This window comes from Mus musculus, chromosome 13, assembly GCF_000001635.26.
Source record: "Mus musculus strain C57BL/6J chromosome 13, GRCm38.p6 C57BL/6J".
NCBI lineage: Eukaryota > Metazoa > Chordata > Mammalia > Rodentia > Muridae > Mus > Mus musculus.
In genome coordinates, this window is record NC_000079.6 from 108,378,385 (window position 1) to 108,391,882 (window position 13,498).

Consider the following 13,498-nt stretch of genomic DNA (forward strand, 5'->3'; position numbering starts at 1 on the left):
GTTCTTGGCCCTTATTAGCTCTTTTTTTGGAGAGTGGCTAGTTAGTGTGCTTGTGTAGACCGGGCTCTTGTTTCTGTGTACCTCATGGTGGTGGTGGTGGTTATCTGCTTTCAGGGCTCAGGTCTTGTGACTGGAGCTTTTGAGGATGCAGATGGGCCAAGACACAGATGTCTGTTCACCCTCAAATATCTCCTATGATTGTTGAAATAAAGTAGAGTTAGGTATTCTGTAAAGGTAGCAATTTAGAAAAATGTCTAGATTTTTCTTTGGATATAACCGAATGTATAAGTTATTTATATCAGTGATCAGTAGGGTGATTGACAAAACTTTTGGGAAGAAAGTCCAAGAATCTTCCCATAGTATTTCAGCAAGATGAAGATATAAAATATTTTTAAATGCTATATGAAATCTTCATCCAATATTTGGATGAGTAAAGACCTTTCTGAGCTTAAAAGCCAAAAGAATTATTAAAGTGCTGTGTTTGAGATTCATGCAGGAAAGCACCCTGTCTTGACCATGGAGAACCTATATCTACTTTTGAATAATTTCCCAACGTAACCTTCTTGCCTTTCCTTTAAAAAAAATCTCCAAAGGAGTGGTTTCTCTTACTGTGTCTTTCTTTAAGCAAAAAGTTCTTGCCAGCTGATGTGTATTTTAAATCCTTTGCTTCAATGTAATCCTTTTTCTTCTTTTTATCTGTCTTTTATAAAAATGAAACTTTGACCCCACCCCCACTCCCTTGTCCATCAGACACGACTATGGCCTTTCTGGGACTCCCAGGGCCTCCTAAGTCTTCACATCTCATTACTCTTTGAACAAGTCCAGAAATAGTTTCGTATACCAATAGCAAGTGGCTTTTCTGGAGAAACTAAGAGAAAGGATAGTGTTCCCAGGAAGTGCTGTTAGAATAACTGGAAACAGTGAGCTTTTCTGTTCTCTTTGCCCTGGTTCTTACCTCCATATTAGAGTGGACCACAGACCATAGATCATAGACATAACAAACCAAACTAAATCCTGCCAGAGGAAAGTGCAGGAGAGGAGCCTTACAATCTCGGGTGGGCAAAGATACATACAGAAAGCTTAAACAATGAATTCAAATTCAACCAAATTGACTTCATTAAGATTAGACACGTCTCCTGTTTGGGATTCTCCATCAGGAAATGTAGAGAAGGGGGTCAGAGAGACTAGACTTGTGGGTTTTTCTGAGAATGGTAGATGATGTTACTGTGGCCCCAAGTAAACGTTTATTCACCAGCAGTGCTGTGTAGTTTTGTTAAACCACTGATGCCCCTGCACCAGAACAGCAACCACTCACTGTGAGGGAAACTATGGCCTATGGGCATGAGCCGCTCCTGGGTAGAACGTCCATGAGCAGCAGCAACAGCCCTTTTCTAAGACAAAGACATTTCTTTAGTATGAATTTATAGTTGTTGAAAAGTAAGCAAAAACAATAAAAATGTAAGACACAAGAAAAATATTCCAGACAATAACAAATACATTTAAAAAAGGGACACACCATTAAAATGCAAAGAAAAGAGACTAGAATGACACACACTGATTATATGTCCGAGGTAATACTCGAAGCCAGATGTTATGCTTAATTTTGGGTGTGAAATTAGTGGGATTTAGAGTCACCATTAGAGGGTCTGGAGAGATGGCTCAGTGGTTAAGAGTACTGGCTGCTCTTCCAGAGGACCCGCGTTTGATTCCAGTACTTACGTGGTGGCTGATGCAATGCCCTCTTCAGGCCTCCATTGGCACCAGGCACACATGTGGTATACAGACATACACGTGGGCAAAGCGCCCATGCACATAAAAGAATAGACTAGAGTGGAGTCAGTGTGGATGCAGATCTCTGTGTGTGTGGTCTTACCTGGGTTAGTCCCGCTGAGCTGGGAAGACCCTGTTCACTGTGAGCAGTGCCATTCCAGCCCCACACTGACCACGAGAGAGGAGCGGACTGAGTGTGAGTATTCATCACTCGCTACTTCCCCACTGAGCATACTGTGTGACCAGCCAGAGCTCCTGCTTCAGGGCTCCCCCCCCCCCCCCCATGATACCCTTAAACTCGAGGCCAAAAGTTCTTCCTCCAGTTGCTCTTTTTCTAGGATTTTGCCACAGTAACATGTAAAGTAACCAAGACATTGAAAGATATTTGGAACGCTTCAGGATGGTGCCATGTCTTGGTGATGTAGCGCAGCTATTTTAAACTTTTGAATCACATTTCTGTTGTGCATGGGTATGCATATGCGTGTATGAGGATATACACGACATGGCATGTGGAAGCCAGAAGACAACTTGTGGGAGTCAGTTTTCACTTTCTACTCTGTGAGTTCCACATCCAAACTTGAGTCAGAGGGCTTGGTGCCCTCACCTGCTAGGCCATCTTGCTCCTCTAGAGCTGATTTTCTTCTTATTTTTTAAATGAGAAAAGCATCAAATAGTCCTGTATAGCTTTTTGGCGTTATTAACATCTGTTGCTACTTGACTATGCAATGTCCTATGTCCCAGGGCCTTCTAGTTGTACTGACTGCTTCTCAGCACACATTGGTCAACACTGGCACATCACTTGGCCTGTAGTAACCATCAGTTATCGACTCTTGGGTCTATGGGATCACTTCATTCAGATTCCATGTGTGATTGAGGTCACGAGGCACTTGTCTTTCTGTCCCTAGTTTATGTCATGCCAAGCCTTCAATTCCAGAATTGGGATGCTGAAGCCAGAGGGGTGCTGTGGCCTTGAGGCCAGCCTGTCTTTTGTTTTAGAAGTTTCATGATGTCAAGTATTGACACTGAAGTTTTTATCCATTTGGGGGCTGTATTTTGTGAGACTGTTAGGACCTCATGTCACCCCCGTGTATGTGGATGTCTTTCTGCACTGTTGGGATGGCTGTTCAAGGGTGTGTCCTTAGCACCTTGGCTGGAAATCAACTGGTGGTTCTAGGATCTATTCTGTTCCTTTTGTCTGGACAGTATAGTTATTTGTGTGTATGTGTCTCTGTGTCTAGTGTCAGCAGGGTCCTGAAGAGGGCGTTGGATCCCCTGAAGCTGGAGTTATCAGCACTTGTGAGGTGATGGGATCTGAACAGATCTTAACCGCTGAGCCATCTCTCCAGCCTTCATAGTGTTTTAAAGTCAGGTGGCAGAATGTCTCCAGCTGTGTGCTGTTAAACACAGATGTGTGGAATAAGAAGTGGGGAATGGGAGCATGTTTGTCAATACAGAAAAAACCCTTTGATTTCCTTCATCTGTATAATGCAACTCATCTTTCGGTCTCTCTGGTTCCCTGTTTCTCTTTGTCTCTCTGTGTGTGTGTCTCTCGCAAACAATAGTACATTCTTAGCCCTCCCCCCTTCCTCTGTGTGTATGTGTGTTGGGACAATGTGTGGTCAGAGGGCAACTTTTGGGTATTGGTTTTCCCTCCACCTCATTTCTAGCAGATTGCTGCCTGCCCTTCACTCTCCAGGCTAAGCAGCCTGTGCTTCTGGACCCCTTCCCTGTCTGCCTTCCGCCTTGCTGTAGGAGGCTTACAGATAGATGAGTGGCAGCATCCGGCTTTCTACAAGGATTCCAGGGATCAAATTCTGGCCATCAGGTTTGTCTGTCCGAAACGTTCACCTGTTGAACCATCTCTCTGGTCCCAGCGATTTATTACTGCAAATGGCGTTCACTGTGTGAAGTTATGGTCCTTTGAGGTTTTTGTTTGTTTCTGGAGATGAATTTTTTAAATGATTTATTTATTTTTATTTTATGTGCAGTGGTATTTTTCCTGCATGCATGTCTGTGTGAGGGTGTCTGAGCCTCTGGAACGCAAGCTACAAACAGTTGAGAGCTGTCGGGTGGGCACTGGGAACTGAGGCCAGGTCCTCTGGAAGAGTAACTGGTGCCCTCAGTTGCTGAGCCATCTCCTCAGCCCCTCACTGTGGTCCTTCTGGTCCTAATTTGTTGAGGACTTTTTTTTTTTTTTTTTTTTTTAACTAAATGCCTTTCTGCGGCTATTGGGATCGATCTTGGATGTCCTGTTAGCGGTACACCTTTTAATACTACATTTTTGATCACTTTAGGCTTTGTGGTTAGGTTTCAGTGCTAGCTGGTTTACAGGGAGAGGGTGCTGTGAACTTGTTCTCTCTGTCTACTTGGTTGTGTTTGTCTCACCGTTCATCCCTGCTTAAGGGTTTGTATTTTCTACACTGGCTTGCGAGTCGCAGTGCATGTGTGTTGTATGCCTTGCTGGTGTAATTGAATATGTGAAAACCTTTTTTTTTCTTCTATAACTTTGACTGTAAAAACGTGGGGAGGGAGGGAGGGAGGGAGGCGCAGGCAGGCAGGCAGGCTTTGTACTGGATGGTAAAACTTGTCTTTTTTTATCAGGTTTGCTGCCGAAGGAGAAAACGGCCATTGAAGCATTTCAGCTTTGCTGTCTCCTCCTGCCTCCTGAAAACAGGAGAAAGTTACAGCTGTTGATGAGGATGATGGCGAGGATCTGCCTAAACAAGGAGATGCCCCCACTGAGTGATGGCTTCGGCACCCGCACACTGGTAGGTTGTTAACGGGCTGCTGTGACCTGGAATTTAGGCTGAAATACAGCCAGGTCAGGTTTCTGATTCTGAGAAGCCAGACGAGAGCAGAGCCTGCTGTCCGCCCAGACTCTCTGTGCTTCCTGTCTAAGGCCCTTGAAGAGCAGAGTGGAAAGTGGAAAGGGGAAAGTGGGTAGGGAACAGGCTCTCCCTGTAGAGATGGCTGCTGTGTCCTCTCTTGCCTGCCGTTTTATAAATGACTACCTACCATCAACACAGAGACAGTGAAGGTGAGCAGACAGGAAAACCACGTTCTCCTGTTCCAGGACAGGAGACGTAGTCAACTCTTTCATCACAAGGCAGGGAGCTAGCACGAGTGATGGGAGGAGCAGCAGCAGGCGTCCTGGATTCATGTAGGAGGGGGTAGGTGCCCTGCTGCTCTGCACTCCTTAAGAAGAGGGAGAGTCTCATACAAGTGCGGACTCATGTGCTGGGCTGATGTATGGACTCACATTAGAAACATTTAATTAAAACTAATTAATATGCCCATCACAGCACCTATTTATTTATATTTATCCAGCCATATCTGTGGACTGGAAATTTACTTTTGCAGCAGTTTTGACACATTCCATGTGTTTTCATTTGGTGGTGGATCGATTCCTAGACTTTTTCCCGACTGGAACTCGTGTGCTCCAGCCAGCATCTTCCTGTCACCCGTCTTCCAGTCACTGTTGCTGCAGACTATACTCTGCTTCTCCCGGTTTTCCTCACACAGTCTGGTAGAGAGATTGTTTCTCTAATACCATGTGTGTCCTCTCCATGCTCTTGGAACCACCGCTTACTTCCTGGGGATCCCCTGGGCCCACTTTAGAGGAGCAAGACTGCCCACTGGGGTGACTCTTGATCCCTTCTTGGACTAAAGAGACCTTTTTGAAAAATCCAAGAAAACTTGTACATCTTCCCTATAGCAACACACAGGCGTGTGCGCGCGCACACACACACACACACACGTATGTATGTATACATAAAGTGTTATACATGATTTCAAAGCTTTCATAAATCTATTGAAGTTTTTCTTTTGAAGCAGAAATTTCTGCGTCTCTCACTCTGTGTGCAAATATGAAGATGAAGTGACAGTGTTAAGTCTTATTATTCCTTAACAGTCTGCACCATGTGACTTTAATCCAGAGCATAGAATCAAGTGAATTAGTAATAGGAATTTGTGTAAATTATATTGTTTACATTAGCTATTATATTTTTATATTTATATAAACTATATTTACATAAATATATATTGATATTTTTGGTTATAACATAGTCTTGTCATGTGATACACAGTTTCTTTGTTCAGAGTCAATTATCAAGTGTGTATTTCAAACTGTAGCGGAAGCAAGTTAGCCAAGGAAAAATGCGATGGCTGAGGAGGAACAGAGAGTCCAGTCAGGCAGTGACACTGGGATAGTCTTTGGCCAAGTGGCTAGGAAGTCCTTGAACTTTAAATTGCTCCATTCATACAAATTTCGGAATATATGTGTGTGTATGCATCCATGCAAACATATATGTGTATTACACCTTATATAAAATGGGGAGTTGTCACAATTCCTCAGACAACCTTCTGTCTACTGAGCCTCTTCAGGGGAGATTCCCATGTGAGTTGGCCCCATGTGTCTAGGTGCCTGTGGGATGTGAACCCTTGGGCCACATCCCCCCAGCTATTCACGCTTGTCTTGCAAACTAACTGGCTTCAGTTTAGAGAAGGCAAGAAGGCCGCTCACGGCTGTGCATTTTCACCAACTCCCTGCCTTCTGTTCTGTTTTGGTCCAGATGGTTCAGACCTTTTCCCGGTGCATCCTGTGCTCTAAGGATGAAGTAGACTTAGATGAGTTACTAGCTGCTCGATTGGTGACATTCCTGATGGACAATTACCAGGAGATTCTGAAAGTGCCTCTGGCCCTGCAGACCTCCATAGAAGAGCGTGTGGCTCATCTGCGAAGAGTCCAGGTAAGGGAGGAGACGTCATGTGTTCTGTAAGATGGGCAGGAGGGAGTCAAGTAAGGTTGCCAGCCTCCTCCTGACATTTTGTACCAAGGATTAAAGTGCTTAGAGCAGGTCTGCTACTAAACATGGCGTGAGTTTGCTGTTATCACGAACAACCATGGGATGCACGCTTGGTTTGTTATACCAGTCATTGCCATATGTGTATCAACCCGGCACACTGACCCCGTCATACATACACAAAATGAGCAGAGTAAGAGTTACACTAAGATGTTCACAATATGTATCTGTTTATCTTTTTCTTCTCTCCTTTCTCCATTGTTTCGTCCTTCCCTTTTTTTAGTAACTTAGTTTTCCTTACTTAGTAACACAATGGAACATCTCCCATCTTCAAATATTCTTTATTGACACTTGTACCAAGAGCACACTCTGGAGGCAAATACTGTGTGCATTGAGGGTGTGCCCTTTTCTTTGCTGTGTCTCCTTATTAGGCAAATGCAATTATGCTCCTGTGTCTCAGCATCTTCTCTTTTCCGTCTGTAAAATCAGAATGATAACCAATATTTTGTTTGTCTGGTACATGTAGAAAAGTGCTTACAATAATGTCTTAATGTTTATCACATAGCAAACCATATCACATGGGTGACTGCTGTGAGGTAATTGTTATTATGTGACTAATGCCACATATGTGATTATATATATATTTGATTTATGTCACATTGACATCACATTCCACTATAGAAATGTATACATAATTATCTTCAGTGTGATGTGCTAGGCTTTACACATTTTTAGTTTTTAGTTTCATTTTACTTTATGTTTTTAGATACAGGGTCTCATACTGAAGACCCAGGTGACCTCGAACTCATTATGTAGCCCAGGCTGGCCTTAATTTGGAGCTGTTCCTCCTGCCTCTGCTTCCTGAGCCCTAGGATTCTGGGCATGAGCGTCCATCTCCAGCTGTGTTTGCCATTTAGGTTCTCTCTGTTTTGCAAGCAATATCTTAGTAAATATTTTTATAGCTAGATTTTGGGGGAGGGAGCGGATTTACAACTGTTGTCTAAGAGGAAATCCCTAAATGCATCACTGCTAAGTCAAACACCTTAAATATATTTTAAGTATTGACCACATGTGGCCAATATCCTTTTAATTTGATTGTTTGAATTTAACTTATGTCAGTGGCATAAGAAAATACAAGTTTATTTCACCTTTGCCTCTGTGTTGGATATAATTACCATGAAAAAAATGTGTACATATGTATCTCACCCTTGCCATTTGCGCTGGCAAACACATATTCTTACTAGTGCTTTACTTTACCATTTTTCCTCCTAGTATTTTTATGAGTCAGACTTTTGATGAGTAAGATGAGATGCCTCCTCGGGTCTTCACCAGGAAAGACTGGAGCAGGAGCTGGTGCTCACGTACTGTGTGCTCACGTACACAGCAGGCAGAATTACAGGAGCTCCGTGCTTTGGAGGATCGAGGGCGGGCTGTGATGATTAATTTCCCTGCGTATAAGCTTGGCCTTGTCAAGGCGGAGGACTTGTGCTATGACTGAATAAACTCAATGAGGACTATACACAGCTCACAGGATCACATCCGGGTCTCCAGGCTTGTCTAGAAAATGCCTCTTCTCACTCAGTAGCCCTTGATTTCTGTTTAAATTTCAGATCTTATTGAAGGGCATGTACAGGGCACATTTCCCTGTTGTTGTTATTGTTGATGTTTTTTTGTTTTTTTGTTAGAATGGGTCTCAAGTTCAGAAAAGTAAAATAATCTCATTTTAAATTTAAAACTGTGACTTTAAATATTATTCTTTTAAAAGTGCGAAACACTTCTTTCCAGTATGGCTTCCCCCAAGCAAACTGAAGGAAATATTCCACTCCTGCCAGGAGTCATGCTGGTTTTGACTTAATCTAATTCCGTGCTTTGTCTCAGATAAAATACCCAGGAGCTGATATGGATATCACTCTGTCTGCACCTTCGTTTTGCCGTCAAATTAGTCCCGAGGAGTTTGAGTACCAAAGGGCGTATGGCTCCCAGGAGCCCCTGGCAGCCTTGTTGGAAGAAGTCATAGCCGACGACAAACTCTCCAGCAAGGAGAAGAAGAAGAAGCTGAAGCAGGTGAGCAGGCTGTTCTTCTGAAGGCGCCTCCCTGCCCTCTTCTCAAGTTGTTCCTTCCATTAGCTCTCCGTTTTTCTGGCTTCATGTAAATCTCTTAGGCATGAGTTTCTGATTTCGGTTCTGCGTCCCAGGAGTTTAGCTACATCGCTTTCCCAGTTGTATCGTTTTTTACATTACTGAGCATTTCTTTTGTAGAGTTTGGTTCTGATAGTTGTCATTTGTTTTGCTGATGGCATGATATGAATCAGCTAAACTTCAGAAACTGACTGGAAGGAAAATATTTAGTGTGTGTGCTCATGTGTGCATGTGCAGTTTCACATATGTAGAGGTCACAACAGCTGTTAGAGTCCATTCTCTCCCGCACCTTGGTGTTAGGCGTTTGCAAAAGCTCTTCTACCTTGCAGAAATTTGTCTTTAGATGGGCAATGTCAGCGTAGTTTCTTGTCTCAGACCTCACTAAGTATGCCAGTCAGCCAAACTCAGTCCCTCCTGAGTGAGGCAACAAGCCAAGGGTTTTAGAGAACAGCTTTCATTTAGAAAGGTGCACTGCACCCCTTAGCTTTTGTCAGCGTGACGGGAAGCCTGATAGAAGCACCATACGGGCTGGAGGAGAGTTCGTTGGCTCTGGTATCAGGGGGCTGCTGGTTGTAGCAGGTGAGGGATGCTGGAGCAGTTGAGTGCCTGGCAGCAAGATTATACAGAGAGGTCATGTACCTGCAGGGACCTGCTTTTCCAGTGATTGACCTCCTCTAGCCAGGCTCTCTGGGAGCTCCTCCCAGTTTTCAAAACCTCCCAAAGTCATTGGAATCAAATATTTGAACCATGGCACCAGGAGGACTTTCCCATCCTTAAAGTCAAGTCTTACTCTGATGGGTGGTGTTTAGTTTTCACTCCGCAGTGCAGGCCAGCCTTTCCCTAGCCATCCTCCCGTCTCTGCCTCCTGAGAGCAGACCTCAACACTCTTGGTCTGTAGTTCCCTGGACAGCTGGATTCCCGACAGGGCATATGTCGGATCATTCCCTGATCACCAGGGCTCTGGTTTCTCTCATTTTTCTTCTGTTAATGTTGGAGGAGAGTTGAGTGGTGAAAAATCAGTGGAAGAATACATTCCCTTCCTTTCCATCGTCCGTGGGGGTAATCCCTCCAGTGCATTCTCTCTTCTCTTCACGGGGTAGAAGGTAGCCGGTGTGTGTTGGAGAAGGAGAGAGATGGTAAGGCAGAGCTGGGCCAGACCTTGTGTAGAACAAAAGTTATTTTAACTCAGACTTACTTGTGGCTGCTGTTCACAGTGAGGGATAGTGATAGTTGATAGGGGAGTGTTTTGAGAGGTTTCCTTACAAGGAAAACTTCATCTGAAGACTGGGTCGCAGGAAAGATGAGGTAGTGCTACAGGCATCAGCATCAAACAGTTTAGCCAAAGCAAAGGAAAGCAGGGACCAGGAACTCCTTCAATTTGGCTGTAATTTTTGTGTTTTTTTGGTGTCTTTTTTTCTTTGGACTCATAGTGGACTCATATTCAGTTTCAGAAATCTTACCCTGAGGTCTACCAGGAACGATTTCCTACCCCAGAGAGCGAAGCACTTCTCTTTCCTGAAAAACCCAAGGCCAAGCCGCAGCTGTTCATGTGGGCACTGAGGAAGCCCTTCCAGCCGTTTCAGAGAACTAGAAGTTTCCGGATGTGATGCAGTGATGGAGCTTGAGAGACCTCTGCGGCAGAGACAGTTTGAGTCAGCAGAGGTTCTGGAAGGCTGGTGTAAACTACTGCAATATGGAGTCTCGGAGCATCCAGCCGATCGCCCGACTCCTCGTGCTGAGCCCTTGTCAGTATTCTGATAAATCTCGATGCTGTTTGTAGAGATGTAAATGAGTGGGTGACTGTGAGTCTCGTGGGTAGGGGTGGTGTGAACAGGCTTGGGTAGGTTACAAAATCTAAAGGTAAAACATTCGTTCCCTTCCTTCTGTTTGTTGTTTTCCACGGTGTGTAAAGTCCTTGTGTGTGCCCCCTGCTCTCGTGTGCGTCTGTGAAAACCAAGCCTAGGAATACTGTACATACTTGAATGAGAACAATCCTGTGTGTGCTGTTACTGTGGTAGCCCTGACCCAGTGCATATTCTGATTTCTCCTGTGTAAGTCCCACTGGTTGTTGTTTGTTTGTTTGTTTTTATTTTTTAATTTCTTGTTTGTTTGGTTAGTGTGAAAAGTCCAACTGTTTTGCACTGTGATTGCCGTGTCTTGTATTGCAGATTTGCCTGTCGCTCTTTGATTACCCGTATGCCGGGCTGGGTCTGCGCGTGGCTGGATGTGGAATGGTGTGCATCTGCCCCCGGGCCCGCAATCCGGGTCTCCGCTAAAGGCGGCAGGTTGAGCTGGATGAAGTCTTTGGTTCCCTTAGACCTGCAAACCTGAATTCAGTCTGTTTTATGAAAAGTATAAAGGGGTTGAGTGAGATGAATTACGTCCTTTATGAATATATTTTCTCAGCTTCTTCATTGTTTTGAAAGTACATGGAATGTAAATAAATACTGAGTTGTTTATATATATATATATATATATATATATATACTATGCCTTGTGTTTTTCTTCTTTGCTATTTATTTGGATAAGTTAGGGAGTCTCCTCAGATGGCTTTGCCAATGTTTTCACATCACTCTGTGTGTGTATCATGAAGGAAGTGAGGTTTATTTTTGGCTTTTGTATTGGCTTCAGGAAAATGTGTCCCCCCATGTCTGTCTGTCTGCCTGTCTGACTCTGTGTTTTTCCCTGCCTCTCCCTTTTTCTTTCTTCCTCTATTCTATTCTTCCTCCTCTTCTCTCTTCTCACTTCATTGTTTCTTCTTTAAAATAGTGGCACATCTGAAACATCTCTGAGATGAATTACCCTGAGTTGATTTGTATGCTCTTGCATTGGAGATCTGCCCCTGTGGCAGAGTACTTTCTATCGCTGACAGAGATTTTGCCCATTTAAAAATTTATAAGTATTCCTGTTCCAGATATGTAATGTGACTTTTAGACTGAGTATTCTTAGACTGGACATTTTGTTGAAGCAAGTATAGTCGTGCTCAGTCCCGCTCTGTGATGGAGAGCTCTTTTGTCTGCTGTATTTGGAAGTGAGTGTGTGTGTGTGCGTGTGCGTGGATGTTTGTGTGACTGCTTTCTGTTTCATGCTTGCTTCTTGAGACATTCGTATGTATAAACACTGTAAGTCAAGTATAGCAGTGATGTTACATAGCAGCAGTGTCCAACGTGGTTCTGCCAGCTAGCAGGTGCGCCATCGGTGTGTGCTTTTTGACTCAGTGGTTTCACCAAAGCTGGCCTTGTTGGGTTTGAGTCCTTGGTGTGTAGGCGAATACTGGTGTCTCTCTGATTACAGTTTCACTCTGATTTTAATATAGCTGTACAGTTTATGGAGTCTTAGACTTTACATTTTTATAAAATTTTAACTACTTCTCATTTATATACACGTACATTCTATGATTTAGAGTGTATTGAACCTCTTTGAGCGTATTGAATCACTTTGGTGATTACTGCTATATTTTACAATTGTGCCACTTAGTTTTTGACAGCTTGACATAATCTTTATTCACCCAGAAAGCAGGAACCTCAGTTGAGGATTTGCCTCCCCAAATTGTATTGTGGGTGTGTCTCTGGGGCATTTTCTTGATTGATTGATTGACTGATTGATGTGGGAGGGCCCAGCCCACTGTAGTTCGTTCCACTCTCCAGCAGGTGGCTGTCTAAGAAAGCAAATTAAGTAGGCCACAGAGAGGAAGCCAGTGAGCAGCATACCTCTGTGGTCTGTGTCAGTTCCTGCCCTGATGTCCCCTCAGTCCCTCTCATGGTGTTTCCAGGACATGTAAGGAAACCCTTTCTTCCCCATGTTGTTTTGGGTCATGGTGTTTACCACTGTAACAGAGAAGTGAACAAAGACACTGTTAGCAAGCCTTCCAGTCATGAACCCACCATTAATTTTTGGTAGATGATAATCTTTACTTTTTTAAATTTACATATTATTTGTTTCTAAGTATTTAATACTTTGAAAAATGTTAGTATCAATATATTTTTTATTCTAAGTGTCTGGAAGCTCTTTTGCTTCTGTTTGTATGGATTATAAACCTGGGTTTTCTTACTGACTGTTTGTGACCTTGCTATACTTTCTCATTAATTCTAAATAGTTAGTGTGACATCTTTGTTTGCTTTTCTACATTTCCTACAGATTAGCAAATAATCAGTTTTTGGTTTTCTTTTTTGTATTTGAGCTATTCTCAGTAGTCTCTGTTTTCTGATTCTTAATTTTGAAAACAATTACATTTGTGTGTGTGTGTGTGTGTGGTGTGTGTGGTGTGTGTGGTGTGTGTGCGGGAGGGCTGTCAGTTAGAGGGCAGCTTGCAGGAGTCAGTGGGTCATGGGGATTGAAAAACTCAGGTTGAGAGGTCTGGCAGCATCCCGCCTGTCCCTGTTAAGCCTTTTCTCCAGCCATGCTTGATAGCTAATGCTTATGTTGTCTCTTTTCCTTGAATGTGGGATAAGGAGAGGCTCAGCATGGGAGAGCTGCTTCATCTTGTCAGTTTTAGGACGCAAACTCAGACAAATGGCTGAGGAACCTAGTTAACATACCAAAGCAGACCTGGCCAGCTCTTCCAACATCCCTCAGTTCCTACCTGTTACAGGATATGGTTGGCACACCCTACTCTAAACTTTTCCAGAGGGGGGTTGGGCTGCCCTTCCCTATATAACCCAGCCATTTTGTCTACGGGCCTTTTGTTTGGTCCACCCTTTACCCTCCTGGCCTCTTGGTCTGGCTCTCTCCTTTCCCCCTCCTCATATGCCCTTGCTCACATGACCCTAGCCTCAGGGTCCTGCTTA

General features: G+C 43.7%; 1 protein-coding gene across 4 annotated transcripts in view; it reads left to right on the plus strand.

The window, feature by feature from the left end:
- Depdc1b (DEP domain containing 1B) overlaps positions 1-11,182 on the plus strand; it is a 73,553-nt gene extending 62,371 nt beyond the window's left edge. For 3 of the 4 annotated variants that reach the window (XM_006517612.4, XM_006517613.4, XM_006517614.4), the window contains 4 exons: positions 4,372-4,538; positions 6,342-6,518; positions 8,451-8,636; positions 10,157-11,182. In XM_006517612.4, coding sequence (XP_006517675.1) covers positions 4,372-4,538; positions 6,342-6,518; positions 8,451-8,636; positions 10,157-10,318 — 692 coding nt within the window. In that variant the 3' untranslated portion in view covers positions 10,319-11,182. The remainder of the gene's footprint in view (positions 1-4,371; positions 4,539-6,341; positions 6,519-8,450; positions 8,637-10,156) is intronic. The other variant, NM_178683.4, reaches the window with a different exon arrangement.
- Positions 11,183-13,498: the final 2,316 nt, after the last annotated feature.